We start from the raw sequence: 21,200 nt of genomic DNA on the forward strand, positions 1-21,200 counted from the left end.
TTGAACCCACAAGCTTCTGATCGAGGGCGAGAGAGGGATTGACTGAGCCAGGCTGGCACACAACGGGTTGAGGAGTCAAATGAGTTGGGGAGAACACTGCGTCGAAAATGTACACGGAAATCCTCACCAGTTGACAAGAGGGACAAAACGAAAAGGAAGAACGAAGGGATGAAAAGAAAAGTGAAAATGAGGAAAAGTTAAGTGTTAAACGTTAAAGTGTTCAAGTTACAAGTTGGCCGCACTCTCACCTCTGAGTCGGAGGGTTGTGAGTTCAAGACTCCCTTCGGTACTTGAACTCACATAAGTCTAGGCGGACAATCTCAATGCAATAATGTGGGAGCAGTGCATTAGTTGGAGCTGCAGTATTTCATAGAATCATAGAATTATAGATTTATACAGCACAAAAAGAGGCCATTCGGCCCATCGAGTCTGTGCGGCTCTTTGAATAGAGCAATTGCAATGTCAATCCCACTCCCCGGCCCTTTCCCCATAACCTAAACCCGTTCTCCTCCAATACCAGTCCACTGCGTTTTTAAAAGTAGTTATGGAATCGGCCTCGACCGCCCTTTCAGGCGATGCGTTCCAGATTCGAACAACTCGCTGCGTGAAAACATTTCTTCTCCCCTCCCCTCGGCTTCTTTTACAGACTATTTTGAATCTGTGACCTCGAGTCACCGACACACCCACCAGTGGAGACAGTTTTTCCCTTTCTAACCTATCAAATACCCTCATGATTTTGAAGACCTCTATTAGGTTCTCCTCGTAACCTTTGGATCAAACATTTAAACCGTTTTCGAGTGGATGTTAAAGATTTCAGAGCACTTCTCGAAAAGAGAACTACCAAGAACGCCCCCAAATTTAAAATTGCTTGTTCGTTTTACGGCTGTTTGTGGGACACTGTTGTGCACAATTTAGCCGCCGATCCACTTAGGAACATAGGAACAGGAGGCCATTCAGCCCATCGAGCCGGTTCCGCCATTTAATTAGATCATGGCTGATCTGTAGCTCAACTAATCGTTTCAATTTCAATTTCCCACTTTATTCCCATATCCCTTAATCCGCTGACCTACCAACAATCTATCAACCTCACTCTTGAAGGTGTGGATGGATCCAGTATCTGCGGCCTTTTGGTGGAGAGTTCCAGATTTCTACCCCCCTTTGAGTGAAAAAATGCTCCTGATTTACTCTTAAATGGCCTGGTTCTAATTTAAATCTATGCCCCTTGTTTTGGATTTCTCCACCAGAGAAAATAGCTTCTCTGTATCTACTCTATCAAATCCCTTCATCATCTTAAATACCTCAATCAAATCACCCCTCACTTCAAGGTAAATCCTGCGAAACACTTTGAGACATCCTCAAGTCTCAAATAAAAAAAAAGAACAAAATTTAAAAAAAAGAAATAGAATAAAAAAATCAAAAATCAAATGCGAGGGTAGTAATAATGATCCTCACAACACGAAAGGCGCTGGACCAAACACAAGGTTTATTACCTAGGATTATTATCTCGAGATGAACGAAAAGCTCCAATGGGTTTGTATAACTGCCGAGAGGAGCAGAAAAGCGTTTGAATTGCGCCGTCATTTTCTGTTGAAACAATCGGAAAAATATCTCATTCTGAGAGACCTTCATAGGTTCAGGGTGAAGGCAAGCGCAAGGCGATGTAGGAAGCGGCAGCAAACAACACTGGAATAATGGAACTCTTTATTGTCAGACTGACACGCAATGTCCCACTTAATGTCACTTCTTCTGAAAAGATACCATCTCGGCTGCAATTAATGTTTAAGCACATTTCCGTGCTGTGACCTGATGCCGTCGCAGTAATGATAACACGGTGGTGACACTTGCATTTGATATGGAGCCTCATCACGTCACCAAAACATCTCAAAGTGCATCAAATAATTTACTGTAAAGGATAGCGACTGTCTATTTTATAAGCAAATGCGACAGCCAGTTTGCAAGCACAATACCCCACAAATAGCCATGAAGCTGATGATCAATTACATCTGGTGCTATTGTTGGCCAGGACGCTGGGAGAAACTACATTCATATTTTCAAATGGTACCACGGGATCTTTATAACACCGCCTGAACACAAAACTCCGCCGCCTGGACTCTCACCCGCACAAAACTCCGTACCCCCATCACACCGGTCCTCGCCAGGCTCCACTGGCTCCCAATTACCGAAACGATCGATTTCAAGATCCTCTCACTTGTTTTCAAATCCCTTCATGCCCTCGCACCTCCCTACCTCACCCACCTGCTCACCCCCTCACCCGCTGCCTCCGCTCGGTTGGCTCCGGCTTCTGTTCGTCACTCGCCCCCTCCGCTCCACCATCGGTGGCCGTGCCTTCAGCCACTACACCCCGAACTTGGTTTGTCCTGCCAACAGTTGCCCAATAAAACTGGTGATTCACTCTCTTGGCTGTTTGTGGGACGTTGCTACAGCTGCCCAACAAACACAGTCACTACACTTTACAGTGAATCCTTTGACATGCTGTGAGACATCCTCCCGGAACGAAAAGCGCTGTGTCAAACGGAAAGATTATTAGTATTACATAAAGCTTTCGTCTCTGGGGAGGAAGTGGTTTGACAATAGCAAGAACTGGTAGGTGCAAATGCTTTCGTCAAAGGTCAGGCATAATAAGGATGACCCTCGCTGCTCAAACATTCACACAAACACATCATCATCATTACCAGGCTCTCGTTAATGGGCAGTATGGTCAGCCCCAGTTGAAGAGTGAATGGGACGCTGTGTTACGAAACACAGACAGGAAAGAGAGACTTGTGTGCTGGCAGGAGTAATAGCACGCTCTGCCTTAAAAGGGGCTGCCTGTAAGGTCCTGGCTATCAAACTGACACAATAGCAAAGTGTTTTCCCAAAGAAGTTCAAGCTAAGTATAGTCGGGTATAGCTGGGCGATAAAACTAATCTACAGCATATAAAGCGAGTGCTTAGGAAGCCTGATACAGGACTGGGAAAGCATTCAATAACCTTGTGGTTAAGATATAAAGCTCCCAACCCATATGTTTTTGCTGACAAGAGATTTTAAACTTTACGTGTGCAATTGCAGCAAATGAAAGGGCGGATTATTATGGTTCAATCTCATATTAACGAGTCCTGCAAACCGAAGCCCTGAAGGGTAGGGTTGTCCTAGCTGGGCAAACAGCGGGAAAGCTTGGCCAGGCAGCGCTCTCAGTGGCAAGCTATGTGGGTTTATCTGGTTAGACACCAGTAGTTACCCCAACACACACTCTGGGGTCCCCAAGCCTTGGCTCTTGCCAACCTGCGCCTAATACTCTCCAGAATTAGGTAAGCAGGGGGCGTTGCTCCAAGGGAGAGAGTACGCATTCCGTTCCAGACGCAGGGAAATCCCTACGTGTGGGTGGTGTACACATCTAATAATAATAATAATCCTTGCATTTGATACAGCGCCTTATCACGCCTTCGAGACATCTCAAAGCGCTTCACAGAATCTACTATAAAGTGAATTGACTGTATGTTTTGTGGGTGAGAGTTGAGGAAAAAGAGGGCAACTCCCTCCTCCCCCAACTCTCCTAATTTGGATCCTTTTCGAAAAGGAATCAAAAGTTAATATCCGTTGCTTTGACGAATATATAATTGGTCACGGACTCCACGGCTGTTTGTGGGGACGTTGCTGTGCGCAATTGGCTGCCGCGTTTCACCCACAAAATACAGTCAATTCACTTTACAGTACATCCTGTGAAGCGCTTTGAAACAACTCGACTACGTGATAAGGCGCTGTATCAGAGGAAAGGATTACGTATTATTGAGTGAGTTGCCATGAATTTGCACTGCAAAACTTTTTGCAGATTTAATGCAAAATAATCCGCAGTTCGCATCGCTGGGACGCTGTGTGGTGTGTCTGGGTTTTATCCTAATCTAAATTTACCCCAAATTCAAATGCGTTAGCCTGGTCAGCTCATTGCTCCTGACAGGATCTCACTTTGCCTCCGTAACAATATTCACTTAACTTCTAATCAATTATATTGATAGTAAAGAGCTTCGAGATGCTTAGCTTACGTGAAAGGCTATACAAGTGCAAGCTATTACCATTATGACCTGGCAAGCTTTCCGCTGCTTGTCCAGCTAAGACCGCCTTACCTGTTAGGGCTTTGGAACGCAGTGCCAACAAAAGCCGAGTGAAAGGAATCCTGCCCCCAGTCCACCCCTCCACAGCCTGGCATTTGATACAGCGCCTTATCATGTCTTCGAGACGTCTCAAAGCACTTCATAGGATGGACTGTGAAGTGAATTGACTGCATACCTTGTGGGTGAAAGGCGGCAGCCGATTGCGCACAGCAGCGTCTCACAAACAGTGGTGGATTGAGTGACCAAATTATTATTAGGGATTATTAATAATAACGTAAAAAATAATAAATGATGTAGCGCTGAGACACGTCTCAAAACGCTTCACAGGATTAATTGTAAAGTGCAGTGACTGTATTATACAGGCCAACGTGACAGCCAATTTGCGCAGAGCACATTATATAACTAAAAAAGAGTAAGGAGAGGATGGACACAGTTAATTAGTGACCATTTATCAGGGAAGCCAGATCATAAAATGTTTCTATTATTAATAAAGATTAAGAAGTTACAAAGCACTGAGGATTTATTGCAGTTCTAATTATTACGATTGGATCGTAAGCTGCAATGTTACCCGTCACTTGTCCCATTTCTGCTCGGATAATTGTTTCATCCTTCAGATGAACGTCCGAACTTAAAATTTATTTATCTATTTACGTCAGCCTGACTCACCACTGAGTCGGAGAAGTGTGGGTTCAATCCCCTACATTGGGATTTTGAACTGATATAGTCCAGGCTGACCCTCCAATGCAGTTCTGTGAGAGCCCTGAGTTGAGGGAACCACAGTCCCTCGAATAATAATAATCCTCAAGATGTCTCAAAACGCTTCACAGAATATGCTGTAAAGTGAATTCACTGCATAATTTGTGGGCGAAACGCAGCAGCCAATTGCGCACAGCAGCGTCCCACAAACAGCCGTGGATTGAGTGACCAAATTATTGTTAAACCAAGGTCCCGTCTATGTCTGTTTCATGTGGACGTTAAAGATCCCATGGCACTATTCGAAAGAAGGGAGTTTCTCTCTCCAGTGTCCTGGCCAATAATCCCCCAGATAAAATTGGTCACTCACTTTAAGGCTATTTGTGGGACATTGTTGTGCACAACTGGCTGCCAAATTCACTTATCCTCCATATTGCACAGTCACTACACTGTCCAGTTAAGTGCCGTGAAGCGCTTTCAGACGTCCTCCCAAGTAATAAGGCTCTGCGATTTGCAAACTATTTAATAATAATCCTTGCATTTGATATAGCGCCTGATCATGTTTCCAAGAGTTTGAGACGTTTCCAAAGCGCTTCACAGAATATATTATAAAGTGGATTGACTGTGTTTGTGGCGAAACACGGCAGCCAATTGCGCACAGCGGTGTCCGACAAACAGTCGTGGACTGAGTGACTAAATTATTTATTTATTGATTGATTTTTGAAGGAAAATGCAATCCGCCAATCGACCAACAACCAGTTTTCCGACTGACTGCTGGTAAACAGAGGTGTGTGGAGTGAGAAACTTGCCCAACGTTCCGCCCTGCCCGGAAATCAAACCCAGGTCCTCTCGCTTGCGAGGCGAGGGCGCTAACCACTGAGCTACAGGACTCTGCAAAAATGCTACTTTTACTTTTTATACACAGTTTGCAAATACTCCAAAGAAGTAGAGAGAGAGAGAGAAAGAGAGCGAGAAATAAATGTGTTTGTTAGCTTCTTTTTGTCCTCATTTTCAACTCCCAATGGGTCGTTTGTAGTTTTCAAACTTGCTCCCTGACCGCTCTCTTCCTGCTAAAATATTTTTGGCATCATGTTGCTAAGTTCCTCTGTTCCTCTCCAGTTCCCCTCGCATCTTCATTTTCTGCGGTGATAATTATAATAATCCTTGCGTTTGATATAGCGCCATTGAGACACCTCAATGTGCTTCACAGGATTATATTGTAAAGTATAGCGGCAGTCAGTTTGCACACAGCAATGTCGCACAAACAGCCATGGAGTGAGTGACCAATTTTATTTGAGGGATTGTTGGCCAAGGACACCGGGAAACACATTCTCTTTTCAAATAGTCCCTGGGATCATTAAGGTCCACTTTAACAGGGAGGTGGGACCTCTGTTTAAATTCTCATCTGAAGGACAGCACCGCCGACAATGTAACACCCCTCCCAGCACTGCACTGGAGGAAAAAATAAATTTCCTGGTCACTCGAACGACAACTGTTTGTGGGACACTGCGGTCTGTAGTTGGCTGATGTGTCTTTCCACAAAATACAGTTATTTAAGAAAAGTATCATAGAATTTTAAAGGACAGAGGAGGCCATTCGGCCCATCGTGCCTGTACCGGCTCTCTGAAAGAGCTACCAACTAGTCCCAGTCCCCCGCTCTTACTCCATAACCCTGTAAAGATTTTCCCTTTAAGATCAGAATTTTTCCTTTTTAAAATAGTCTAAAATATATTTTGTGAAGCGATTTGAGATGTCTCAACAGCGTGATATTGAAGGCAAGGATTATTACTAATTCTCGGTTCAGTGGTTAAGTGTCTCCCTGAATGTTTTGCAAATCTCCATTTTGTTGTTTGAATCTCCTTTTCATGTACCTGTTGATCCATTTCAGAGCATTTTTTGTTTCATTTGCACCTTCTGCACTCGTCTAAGCTGATGCACCAGTGCAGTGCTGGGGGAAGCCTTGGATTGTCAGAGGTCACATCTATTCAGATAGATGTTAATCATCCCATGGCACTACTCAAAAAGAGAAGGGAGTTTCTTCCAGGGTCCTGGACAACAATCCCCCAGATAAAAACTGATCACTCACTCCAAGACTGTTTGTGGGATGTTGTTGTGTGCAAATTGGCTGCTCACACATCACAGTTGCTACGTTTCATAGTTAAATCCTGTGAAGTGCTTTGAGATATGTAGACAATGTTATATCAAATGTAAGGATTATTATCATTAATAATAATTATAATAAAAAAGGAGAATTATTGCTTTTGATACAGTGCTTTATCTCGTCGTCAGAACATCTCAAAGGTATCAGTAAAGTGCAGTGACTGTGTATCTGCAGGCCAACGTAAAAGACAAATTGCACACAGCGAATGCCTCACAAGCAGCTATGAAGTAAAGGATCAATTCTTGGATCGCACGGGATTATTGGCTCAGACACTTGGATAAACTCCCTACTATTTTCTCACTATTTGTGGAGTCCCTTAGCGTAGTTGTTAGAGCACTCGTCTCGCAAGCGAGAGACCTGGGTTCTCAAAACCTGGGCAGGACAAAACCTTAGGCAAGTTACTTTACTCCACACACCCTCTGTTGTTAGTAACTGAATTGGGGTAATAACCTCTTAAAAAAACAGTAATAATAGTAATCTGGTTACTCAATCCACAATTGTTTGTGGGACTCTGCTGTATGAAATCGGCTGCCCGGTTTCACCCACAAAATATACTGTGAAGTGGGTTGATGTGATAAGGCGCTGTATCAAATGCAAGGATTATTATTATTATTGCTGAGCTCAGCACTGATACAGACTGAGGCTGGGCCCCGTATATCTGTTACTGGGGCACGTCTGCGCGCTTGCCTTGGTTCCTCGATCAGATTGAATGCCACTGTGTCAGCCCAGAAAATCTGCTCCGTAGATAACATCCGAGTGACTCATGGAAACCAAGGTCAGGAGGGAGCTGTCCCTTGTGGGCTCCGTGACTCACGGCTTCAGGAAGCAACCAAGCACTGTGCACTGACACGCACGGGCTGCTTCCCACCAGAGCATTCCCACTTTATGTTGGCTTCACTGAAGTCCCCTCATTCGCATAACCCTGTACCCTGTGGAGTCCTGTAGCTCAGTTGTTACAGCACTCGCCTCGCAAGCGAGAGACCTGGGTTTGATTCCCGGCCGGTCAGGGCAAAACTTTGGGCAAGTTTCCTTACTCCACACGCCTGATAATAATCCTTCAAGAAATAAAACAATAATAATATGGTCACTCAATCCACGACTGTTTGTGTGAGACTTCTGTGCGCAATCGGCTGCCGCCTTTCACCCACAAAATATACAGTCAATTCTCTTTACAGTGTATTCTGTGAAGCGCTTTGAGACGTCTCGAAGACCTGGTTAGGCGCTATATCAAATGCACAGATTATTATTATAGGTTTATAACCTTTCTGTTCTCACTCAATCTTCTCAAATCGGTATATAGAAACACAGGAATTGACCAAGATCCATCTAGTCTGTCTTCTACTCTCCTGGTGGTCATGTGTTAGAATAATGGAGATGTTGAAAAGGAAAAATGTGCAGGGCTACGGGGTAAGAGCGGGAGAGTGGGACTATTTGGTGGCTCTTACATAGATGGGCCTAATGGCCTCCTTCTTTGCTGTAAGATTCTATGATTCTATGTTGATAGCAGTTGATTCTGTATGGATTAGTCTACAACACAGTGAAAGCTTTGGGAACTTTAGATCCAAAGTTGCCTAGTTCTTCCAAGTCATATTACCCTTACTATGTGTCACGTCTCAAATTACTCATACACTGTATCCCCAAATATTATTTTCTAAAAGAAATTTGCATGATCCTCACATGCATTTATAATAATAATAATCCTGGCATTTGACATAGCGATTTATCACATCTTCGAGACATCTCAAAGCGCTTCACAGCATATACTGTAAAGTGAATTGACTGTGTGTTTTGTGGGAGAAATGCGGCAGCCAATTGCGCACAGCAGCGTCCCACAAACAGTCGTGGATTAAGTGACCAATTTTTTTATTTTAATTGTGAATCCTCACACTTGACACAGCATGCATAACCACCGAAACATCTCAAAGCGCTGCACAGTGATTACTGTTATATGTAACGACCAATTTGTGCACAGTAATGTCACACAAACAGCCGGGAGGTCTCAACCCATTTTATTTGGAGGATTGTTGGACCGGCTCTCTGGCAAAGAAATTCCCTTCCTTATCTTGAATAGAGTCACAGGATCTTTGACAAGGCAGAGGGAACCTTGGTTCAATGTCTCATCCGAAGGACGGCACCTCCAACAATACCCTATCCCTCTCCGCACCCCAACCGCACACACACCCAGCACTGCACTGGAGCATCAAACAAGACTGTGAGCTCAAACACAAAGTGCATAATGAACTAACTAACATTTGTATACATTTTATACACATCGTATTACAGACCCATTAAAACAAAGGCTGCTTTTTCACCATCAGTTTTGACCATGAAGCAATGATATACGTTAAAATAGCGCCTTTCACATCGCCTAACATTCTCAATCACGGGGACACCGCAAGTCACTGAGCAGAGAGGGTAGGAGAGGGGGGAGGTAGGCACAGTCAAAATGGCAGGTTATCGGGAGGCTTTTAAAGCCAGAGAGAGAGAGAGAGAGAGAGAGATGTGGAGGAGCAGGGATTTAGGAAGGCAGTTCAGAGGATAGATCATAAAAAGATCATTCCAGATAAACAAGATATTTGATCTCATTGCTCCAAAGTCTTCCCATCACAGCATCAAGCTGATTTCTAAATGAGTCCCAGTGTCCTGGCTTCCTGACAACTTATTCCAGTCGTTAATTACCCACTGGGTAAAGCAATAATTCCTGGTCCATGTCTGTCCTGATATCGCCCTTCGCCTACCCTAAAGCCTATGTCCTCTTGAGCAGCATAACGTCTGAAAGCACACAAACAAACAAGAAGAGACAGCGGTAAACACAGCAATGATTCGCTTTAAACTATTTAGAATCGGGCAACCAGTCGGATGAGCAAAGGTCCTATTTTAATGCCTCAGCGGAAATATATTCGGAGGGTTTCTTGGAGGCCGGGGGGGTGGAGGGGGGGCAGGAGAAAATAAAATAAAATGGCTAATTTGAAAAAAATAAAGGAATCATTCACTGACGTGCACAGTGGCTGACAGCAGATCATGTAGATGACAATTTGGCTCAGTGCAGTCTCACATTCTGTATGCAAATCCATGACATCTCGTCAGCCCCTGCAGATGAGATGAATGGCAAGAAGGCGGCCGGAGACCAAAGAGATGATGCTCTTCAAAGCAGCAAATCCTTCAGACGGTTCTGCTGAACCGCAGACCAGGCGCTGTAATTGAGTTGACAGTGATCTGTAACGCATTCGTTGCTTCAAAGGGGTGGGGGGAGAGAGAAAGGGCTTTCTCTGAAGGAAAGCTCTTCCCTGCTTTATTCCCTGCTTTAAAAACTAATAATAATAACTTGGCCACTCAATCCACGGCTGTTTGTGGGACGCTGCTGTGCGCAATTGGCTGCCGTGTTTCGTCCACAAAATATAGTCAATTCACTTTACGGTATATCCTGTGAAGCGCTTTGAGACGTCTCGAAGACGTGATAAGGCCTTGTATCAAATACCAGGAATATTATTATTGTTGTTGTCGGAGATGCCTTCCTATGGGTGAGGTATTAAACTGAAGTGCTGTTTGTTGCCTGTTCAAGAGGACATTAAAGATCTTGTGGTGCTGTTTGAAATGAGAAGGGGGTTTCTCTCTCCCAGTGTCCTGGCCGACAATCTCTGAGGTAAAAACGTTCCTTCACTTCATGTCTGTTTGTGGGACTTTGCTAGACTCCGATTGCCTGATGCATTTGCTTGCAAGAACGCATGGTTACTAGATTTTGCAGTAAAATCCTGTGAAGCATGTTGTGGTGTCCTCTGGATGTGAAAGACACTCTATCAAATGCAAGGATTATTATTACGAATGCCAGAAAGCAGCTCACTCCTGCTCAGTAAGCTTACTTTGAAGAAAAAATGTCTCCTAAATGGATGAGTCCATTAGCAATAGATTTACTGGCGCATGAGAAGAAGCGACTGCTGTTTAACACCAGCCCTATCCAACTGAGCAGCAAAGACAGGGCCACTTCAGATCATAGCAATACAGTAATGAACAGGAACGTTAGCAAACATTACTTCACTCCATCGACTGGCAAAGCAATACATTAGAAAGTGTTACAGACAATCCCCAGGTTTTTATCACAAGACAACAACAAGAACAAATTACACTTGTTAGCAGCCCTTCACGTTGGAAAGATGTCCCAGGGCGCTGGACAGTCAGGGGCTTTTGGACCCGAGCTGGGAGTTGGGGTCAGGAGGGGTGGAGGGCAGGGGGGCGGTGGGATCGTGGCCGAATGCTCGATCGAAGAGGAAGGTCTTTAGATGGAACTTGAAGGAAGTAAGTGAGGCGGAGGGATTGTGGGATAGAGTTCCAGAGTGCGGGGGCAGGGATGCTGAATGCCCAGCCGTCAATGGTGGGGTGGGAAATGCGGGGGGACCTGAAGCAGCCTGTACCTTTCTGATTCCCAGTCTCCTGCACGATCCTCTTCACGGATTCCTGGCCGCTCCTTTCGTCGTTGACAGCTGCAACAAGAGAAAATGCTTTTTAATTTTAATACTAATACCACTATCAATAACAATCCTTGCAATTGACACAGCGCCATATCACGCCGCTGACACTCCTCAAGGCGCTTCACAGAATATATAGTAAAGTGGATTGATTGACTGTGTATTTTGTGGGTGGAATGTGGCAGCCAGTTTGCACACAGCAGTGTCCAACAAACAGCCATGGACAGAGGGACCCATTTTATTTGGGGGATTGTTGGCCAGGACACTGGGAGAGAGGGACAAACTCCCTTCTTGTTTTGAATAGCAACCAGGATCTTTAACGTCCACCCGCGATTTAACGCCAGAGGGCAGCACCTCCGACCATGCAACACCCCACCCCCCAGCACTGCATTGGAGAGTCAGCTTAGACTGTGTGATCCCAAGTCCTGAGTGATCCCAAGTCCAAGATCCCAAGTCCAAGCTCCTGTTCCCCAATGTGATCGTGATTTTAACTTCTCTCGCCACATTCAGCAATTTATTCCATGTCCTAAAAAGCCTCTGCATAAATACATTTCTCCCAACCCTTAATTCTCCTTGTGATAATCCTGAGCTCAAGTCCCCTTGTTACTGATTCACCAACCACTGCGAATAATCTTTCACGATTTATCCTCTCGAAACTGTTCAGAATTTTCAACAACTCTCTAACATCCCCACTGAACATTCTCTGTTGCAGCGAAAACAACACCAATTTTTCAAGAGTCTGCTCATAACTATAAGCCCCCTGGAGCATCCGAGTTAAATCCAAATAAATCCAAATAAAATCACATTTGATCAAATAATATGTGCAAGCTTTGGAAACAATGATTTGGTCAGCCGAGTGTCTGACACATGTAAAGATCCATCAGCATGCTTAAAGAGTATCCGACCAGCCTGACATTTCAAAGTATATGAACTACACACGCCTGGAATTGAATATTTACTTTCTCCCAGAGGAACGCACTCTGCTTGCCTAATTCGGGAGAGTTTTGGATCCAGGATGGCAAGAGCCAAGACTTGGGGACTGCAGAGTATGTGTTATGTGGATAGCTTGCAATTGAGAGCACTGTCTGGCAAGCTTTCCCTCTGCTTGTCCAGCTAGGACCACCCTAGGGTTTGGGCTTGCAGGGGTTGAGTGGGAAGAATCTCAAAACGCTCACTGGATTTTTACTGTTTTTACTGTGTATTTGTGGGTGAATGTGGCAACCACCATTCACTCAGCAGTGTCCCACAAACAGCCTTGAAGTGAGTGACCAATTTTATTTGGGGGTTTGTTGGCCAGGAAACCGGGAGAGAGAAACTCATTGGCGTTTCAAATAGCGCCTGGGATATTAACATACAGCTGAACAGGTACAGATGGCACTTCCAACGATGCAGAGGACCTTAAGCAATGCATTGCAGTAACAGCCTAGACTTTGAGCTCAACGTCCCCAAAGTGGATCTTCAACCCAAAACCTTCCAGCTGATAGATAAGATTGCAAACTGAACCAGACTGACGCCAATAAGGAGCGAGGTCTGAGCCAGACAGCAGGAAAATGAATGAACATTTGAATATAAAACATAAAACGATGCCTTATGATCTCTTTCATTGAGATTTAATTCTCCTTTGTACCGTATTTAACAAATGTCACCTCTGTGACTTTTTATTCTCTTTTTCTGGAGTGCGTGGGAGATGGGGGAAGAAATGAAATCTCCACATTCTTAGTACTTTTCCTTTAGAATCTGTTTGAAAAGACAGATCAAAGCCTTGAGGTTCCCTTATCGCATCCCACGGCAGTGAAATAACCCATTAATGGGGCCTCCAGCTGACATCAAGCTCTCAATTCCTTCACCTACACAGTTGCCATTGGAACCACAATCTTTAGTGTTCGGTTCCATATCACATACCCAGCTCTTTTGTAAAGTTTTTTTTGTGTGGGTGGTCATGTGTGTTTATTTATTTCCCCGATGATCAGGGAGTTGACCTGGCCAACAATTCCCTGGATAAAATAATAATAAAAATAATAATAATAATCCTTGAATTTGATATAGCACTTCATCACGTCTTCGAGACGTCTCAAAGCGCTTCACAGAATATACTGTAAAGTGAATTGACTGTATATTTTGAGGGCGAAACGCAGCAGTCAATTGCGCACAGCAGTGTCCCACAAACAGTCGTGGATTGAGTGAACAAATTATTTTTTTTTTGAAGGGATTATTCCCCCCGGAAAAGTGATCGGCCAATCTACTAACAACCGGGTTCCTACTTATTGCTAAGTGAAGAGGAGTAAGGAAACTTAAAGTTTCGCTCTGCTGGGGAATTAAACCCAGGTCCTCTCGCTTGCGAGGCGAATGTTCTATGCTATAGGTCTCCACAAAATCGGTTGTTCGCTGCAGGTCTGTTTGTGGGACATTTGCTGTAGCATTTATCTACCAAAAATACACAGTCAATGCACCTTACCGTAAATCCTGGGAAGCACTGAGATGTTTTGACAACATGATAAGGGCACTGTATCAAACACAAGACTAAGCATAGACTAAGTGGGTTTCCAAGACTCGACATGGGGCTTGTACCCACAACCTTCTGACCCAGAGGCGAAACTGCTACCATTTGAGCCAGTCCAGCTGTTTAAGATTATGAAAGGGTTCAATAAGATGGACAATTGATTGGATATTTTCACTTGTTGGCGAGTCCAAACGTGAGGGCATAAATGTAACAAAGGTGGTGATAGATCTAATATAATAATAATCCTTGAATTTGATATTGCGCCTTATCAACTCTTCGAGACGTCTCAAAGCGCTTCATAGCATATACCGTAAAGTGAATTGACTGTATATTTTGTGGGTGAAAGACGGTAACTAATTGCCCACAGCAGCGTCAAACAAACAATTGTGGATTGAGTGACCAAATTATTATTTTTTTAAGCGATTGATTATTACCATCATAAAACTATCCACCAATTGACTAACAAACAGGTTCCTACTTACTGCTAGGTTACCAGAGGCGTGTGGAATAAGGAAACTTGCCCAACATTTCACCCTGCCGGGAATCGAACCCTGGTCCTCTCACTTACGAGGCGAGGGCTCTAACCACTGAACTCCAGGGAGTTGAAGAGAAACTTGTTCATGTAGGAGGTGCTGAGAATATAGAACTCACAGTCACAGTCACTTGACAGTTTGGTGCTTTGACTTTAGAACAAATAAAAGGAGTAAATAAACTTGAGAGAGGGACTGATTTCCAATTCCAGCACCGACAATCCCCCTGGTCACTTTAATCTTAGCCAGTCTGTCTGCCAATTTCACGTCAAGATAAGGGGTAGCTTTGTTCTGCTGGGTTTACACCCAGGAGACATTGAGCAAAGACTTCATCCAAAGTAGCTTTGAGACTTCCATCCTATGTGAAAGCTGCTATATATAAATGCAAGCTGTTACTGTTCAAATCTATTGCACAAAGGGCCCTGTTTGAACCACCCGCCCAAGGAGAATTTTTGCCAACTTACTGGGCTATGTTCAAACCTTGTTGATTTGTCCTTTATACACATTATTATTATTATTATTATTATTATTATTATCCTTGCTCCTGAGTACCTCTGAAATACATTCAACGTTGCAGCCTTCCATTCGGTCCAACCAGTCTGTGCCAGCGTTTATACTCCACACGAGCCTCTATCCCTCCTAATCTCCTCTCTTATGTGCCCTATATTCCCATTTTGTGGAGTCCTGTAGCTCAGTGGTTAGAGCATTCGCCTCTGAAGCAAGGATCTGGGCAGGGCGAAATGTTGGCGAGTTTCCTTACTCCACATGTCTCTGTTCGTCTAGCAGTCGATTGTGGATTGCTTTTCCGGGGTTAATAACAACAATAATAATCCTTGCATTTGATATAGCGCTTTTCACGTCTTCTCAACCTCTCAAAGCGCTTCACAGAATAGACCGTAAACTGAATTGACTGTATATTTGTGGGAGAATCGCAGCAGCTAATTGCGCACAGCAGTGTCCCACCCAATTTTTTTTTAAGGGTTTATTATGCCTGGAAAAGCAATCCGCCAATCGACTAACAACTGGGTTCCTACTTACTGATAGGTAAACAGAGGTGTGTGGAGTAAGGAAACTCGCCCAACATTTCGCCCTGTTGGGAATCGAACCCAGGTCTCTTGCTTGTGAGGTGTGTGCTCTAACCACTGAGCTACAGGACTTCACATATAATTCCTTCAAAATAAATCAATAAATAATAATAATAATTGGGTCGTTCAATCCACGACTGGTTGTGAGACGCTGCTGTGCCCAATTGGCTGCTATGTTTCACCCACAAGATGTAGTCAATTCACTTTACAGTATATTCTGTGAAGCGCTTTGAGACGTCTCGAAGATGTGATTATTATTATTATCTTCCTCCTGTTTGTATTTAATTTCCTCTTACGTATATTGTTGTTTTTTCCTTCAACCACAGCTTCTGGCAGTGAGTCCCACATTCTCACCATCCTCTGTGCAAAGACGCTTGTCTAGTCCACTTGTGGTCATTCACTTCAGGGCTGTTTGTGGGATATTGCTGCGTGCAAATTAGCTGCTGCATTCGCCCACAAAATACACAAACAACAACAAGTTGCACTTATATAGCACTCCTCACGTAGGGTAACTTCCCAGAGCCCTCAAACACAGTTACTGCACTTTGTGAAGCGCTTTGAAAGATTCTCCTGACTTGAAAGCATGTGGATCAAGTGCAAGGATAATAATTATTATTATTATTATATTCAATTTGGTCACTCACTCACCTTGAGTTCAGATCAATGGACTTGCCTTTGGTCTCCCTCCCACCTCTCTGCCTTCCCTCACCCCTACACCACCCCTCCCCCAGGCTCGGGCCCCGACACCTGACTGTTCAGCGCTTTGGGATGTCCTCCCGACGTGAAAGGTGCTCTATAAAGGTCATCTTGTTGTTGTTGCTGCTCGTCTCATTGTTGAGGTCGCAGATTGGTTGTCGCGTTTGCCTTTATCACAACATTTTCATTTCTATTCAATTCTAGTTTGTAAAGTGCCTCGAGGTGCTTAGTTGACGGGAAAGGAGCTATGTAAATGCAAGTTATTATAATTATGCTTGGTCATGCGTTTCCATACGTGTTAAACAAAGCAAAAGTTATCATAACAACACAATATATCATCCCAAAATACAATGGAGAAAAATTGCTAAGCATTTACATCACACCTGGAATAAAATATCTAACAATTGCCGATACTTAAAAATTCCGACCTCAGGAATAATCCTTGTATTTGATATAATAATAATCCTCTTTTTATATAGCTCCTCATCATGTCATCGAGACCTCTCAAAGCGCTTCCCAGAATATACTGTAAAGTGAATTGACTATATTTTTGTGGGCGAAATGTGGCAGCCAATTGCGCACAGCAGCGGCCCACAAACAGTCGTTGATTGATTGACCAATTTATTATTTTTTTAAGGGATTATTACCCAGGAAAGCGATCTGCCAATCGACTAACAACCGGGTTCCTACTCACTGCTAGGTGAACAGAGGTGTGTAGAGCAAGGAAACTTCCCCAATGTTTTGCCTTGCTGGGAATCGAACCCAGGTCTCTCGCTTGCCAGGTGAGGGCTCTAACCACTGAGCTACGCTTATAATGCATAAGTACCATAAGCTCATGGCTCACATGGCTTCCCACACTGACCAGCTGGTTTCCTCATGCTAAATATGGTCACTTTCTTCGTCAGATCACCCGTCATCACTTGCTGCAAGTAGTGATCATGTTCCCAGCACTAGCACGCAAATCATGTCACCAGCGCTTCCTGGGCATTGGAACACAACACGCAGGAAGTTACATTGGCGGACAAAGGCAGTCATTTTGTGTGGTTCGCGTAACGCGGGAGGTTAGTTTACAGATAACAACAATAATAATCTTCGCATTTGATACAGCGCCTTATCACATCATTGAGAATATACTCTAAAGTGAATTGACGCTATTTTGTGGGCAAAACGCGGCAGCCGATTGCGCACAGTATCCCGTCTGAGGGGATGAGCTTCCTGCTTTAAGTATGACTAAGTATGAAATATTGCTACGTGAAAAAAAATTACCTATTATCACACGCATTCCCAGCCTCGATAGCTGCTTGGCAGTCTCATAACCGATCCCTTTGGCACCTCCAGTCACTATGGCAACTTTCCCATTTTGTGGTGGATAAGCTGCAAGAAGAAACACAAGTCTGGTCAGACACCATCGGCCTCCCAGCAAACCAACCGTCGAGGCCTTGCCCTGCCCGTCGGATAGGGGACTCCCTGTTCGGGGGTCACTCCAACCACAACAACTTGCATTTACACACGCAGGGTAGAGTCCCAGAGCGCTTGACAGTGGTGGAGCATGACTCTGAGCTGGGGAGGGGGCGTCGGGGGGTGACCGTAGGCACGGAAGGTCCTCAGGCGCGACCTGAAGATGGGGAAGGAAGGGGACAATGTGCGGGCTCACTCTGCGGGGAGAATCATCGTGAGAGGAGGGGGAGAAAGAGGTGATCAAACCCCATCTCTCTCGCGATCTTCAGGTCGTGCGTCTGGCGAATGCAGTGCAGATTCTTCAATTTCTACTGGTCTCGACAAGCAAGACAGGAACCTCAAACAAACCGGGCCGACCCACAACTTCGTTAACGAATGTAATCACAAAAGCTGATATCAAATAAAACCAGCAGCTCGCATTAGCATTTAGATAGAAAACGCTTCGGAAGATTCGTCCGACTTTAATCATAATAATGCTGGCGTTTGACACAGTGCTTTGTCACGTCGTTTCAGAGTGTTTCACGGGATTTACTGTCAAGTGTAGTGACTATGTGCTTCTTTTTTAGCCAAACCCAGTAGCCGATTTGCACGCGGCAACATCCCATAAACACAGCCATTGGGTAAATCTTTGTGAATCACCAAACAACTAATTTTATCCAGGAAATTGTTGGCCAGGACACCGAGAGAAACCCTCTTCTCTGTTTGAAGGGTTCCATGGGCTATTTTAATGTCTACCTGAACAGCACTCAGTTAAACTCCTCAGTTTAACACCTCATCCGATGGACAGTACCTCTGACAATTTCCTGCTCACTAAGTACCGCACCGAAGCGTCAGTCTAGACTGCGGTGGTCTAATCTTTTGGCTGCTGAGGACCAGTTGCCCTATTTAAGAAACATTGTGGAGTCCTGTAGCTCAGGGGTTAGACACTCGCCTCACAAGCGAGAGACCCGGGTTTGATTCCCGTTCAGGGCAAAACCTTAGGCAAGTTTCCTTACTCCACACGCCTGTTTACCCGCAGTGAGTAGGAACCCAGTTGTTAGTCGATTGGCGGATCACTTTTCTGGGGGTAATAATTCCTTCCAAAAAAAAATCATAAGTTGGTCACTTAATGCACGACTGTTTGTGGGGACGCTGCTGTGCACAATTGGCTGCCATTTGTCGCCCACCAAATATACAGTCAAATACACTTTACGGTATATCCTGTGAAGCGCTTTGAGACGTCTCGAAGACGTGATAAGGCTCTATATCAAATGCAAGGGTTATTATTGTACATTATTTTCCCTCTCGCCCCTTCTACGTCACTCATAACAGACGCTGTGTGTCATAGGTGCACGGCAAACAGTGGCCAGAAGCGAGGTTTACAGTCGCTGCTGTGGAATGGGATGGGATGGCGAGAGAGAGAGAGAGAGAGAGAGTCTTATCGTGTCACAGCAGATGAGCAGCTGCTGAAATAGACTTGGACGCTCACAGAATTCCAAAGGCACTTGGACCTTCTGAAGAGATGAGCTTTGTGTCTGTGCTGGAGCAAAGCCTCTCGCTAAAGGTGAGAGGGTGCCCGGCGAAGAACAATAAAGCCTGACAAAGGGGGAAGCTGACGGAGAGACCGTACACTGGTCTGGTCGCTGCCAAATGCTTTAAGCGTAAAGGACTCATCATGAATTTAACATGGGGACAAACAAAAAAGGTGAAACTGGGTATTTTGAGCGCTAATAATGTCACGTACCAGACACCAGTGATTCAGTCGCATGCTCCTACCAAATGCCAACTATTCTATGTGCCTTACAGGGGTCAGGCACAAAAGCTCAGCGTGAAATAGGTTTGACTTCTAGCAACATGAAGGGCTGGATATTAAGAGCTGCTTTGCTGTTAACCTGATGTGTCTAATGTTCTAATGCAAATTCCTGTCATTGATTCAAGAATGTCAGCCTGGCAGCACTCGCGCTTCAGAGTCAGAAAGATATGCATTCAAGACAAACAGCCCCACGTCGAGATTGTGAGCTCGCAGTCTACGCTCCAGTGCAATGCTGGGGGAGCGCTGCAGTGTTGCAGGTGCCGTCCTTCGGATGAGACATTAAACTGAGATGCCGTCTGCCTCTTGCGGTGGATGTAAAAGATCCCATAGCATGGTTCAAAAAGAGAAGAGCGTTTCTCTCCAGGTGTCCTCGCTGTTAATCCCTCAGATAAAACTGGTCATTCATTTCAAGCGCTCTAAGACATAACCCCTTGTGAAGGGCGCTATATAAATGCAAGTTATTGTTGTTGTTCACAATGCTGTGCACAAAACTTTGGTCTACAAGACACCCGGTCACCACACAACAGTAAGTCCCAGCAAGCACTTTGGGACACTTTGCTGATGTGGCAAAAGGCGCTATATTAATACAAGCTGATTATGAATTATGAATGAATCATTTTTGGCAGGGTAGCTATCCCATGTCTAGTAGCCCTCTCCTATATAGGTAAAAAATCAGACTGTAATAGATAATTATTTGGGGAGGACAAGTTTGCAGGGCTATGGGGTGAGAGGGGGGAGTGGGACTGAGTTGGAAGCTCTTTTCAAAGAACCGACACAAACACAACGGGCCGAATGGCCTCCTTCTCTGCTGCATAATTCTATGATTCTCCCTTTACTTTACTTGGAAATCTTTATGATGTTAAATTCACGCCCTCTTTCTCTCCCATTCCCCCCAACACATGTGCGTGGAATCGAAGAATATTACCGCTTGGAAACAGGCCATTCACCCATTGACTCTGAGCTGAAGGTTTTGTTCACATCCACAATCTAATCCCAAACGTGTGTTAAAAAGCGTCCGTCCGGCCATCATTCATTTATCCGCTCTCTATTTCATTTCAGCAGCTCTATAATGGTGATTGCAGTAGAGGCCAGGGAGCAGCATGGAGGTGAGATGCATCGACAAAAGATTGAAATGAATTTGCATTTGGAAATAAGACCAGAGTGCCAGAAAAACGCCACAACCGGTGAGAGAGAGAGAGAAAGAGACATGAAAGTTCTTTTGCAAAAACCTTTGTCGATCCCTCTTTTCAAGACGAGTTGTTATTGTCAAATTTTATTGCTCCGCTCACTTGCTCTAATAAACGAGGGCGGAAAAGCACTCAGAACACATTGCTGGCATGTTGCTGGCTCTGTGTGGGGTAAAACCAGACCGGATTCCCGAGTCCGCCATAGAGGACTGGCTCGATTCTGACATTCTGTTGTCAAACATGGTCACCCTGGAGCCAGTTCAGCTCCAAGACAACACCCCCCACCCCGCTCCCCACCCACCCCCTCAGGAGGACAGTCATTATAATAATAATAATAATAATCCTTGCATTTGATATAGCGCTTTTCACATCTTCTCGACGTCCCAAAGCGCTTCACAGAATATACTGTAAAGTGAATTGACTGTATATTTGTGGGTGAACGCGGCAGCCAATTGCACACAGCAATGTCCCACAAACAGTCATAGATTGAAAATGACCAATTTATTATTTTTTGTTGTTTTTGGAG

At 44.5% G+C, this 21,200-nt stretch overlaps 1 protein-coding gene across 1 annotated transcript in view; it reads right to left on the minus strand.

Moving 5' to 3' along the window:
• The window catches only part of dhrsx (dehydrogenase/reductase (SDR family) X-linked), a 94,333-nt gene that overhangs the window by 38,040 nt on the left and 35,093 nt on the right, over window positions 1–21,200 (minus strand). Inside the window, 2 exon segments of the mRNA NM_001292561.1 lie at window positions 11,373–11,441; window positions 17,504–17,611. Of these exon segments, the coding sequence (NP_001279490.1) occupies window positions 11,373–11,441; window positions 17,504–17,611 (177 nt within the window).

Source organism: Callorhinchus milii, unplaced genomic scaffold, assembly GCF_018977255.1.
Source record: "Callorhinchus milii isolate IMCB2004 unplaced genomic scaffold, IMCB_Cmil_1.0 Scaffold4, whole genome shotgun sequence".
Classification (NCBI taxonomy): Eukaryota; Metazoa; Chordata; class Chondrichthyes; order Chimaeriformes; family Callorhinchidae; genus Callorhinchus; species Callorhinchus milii.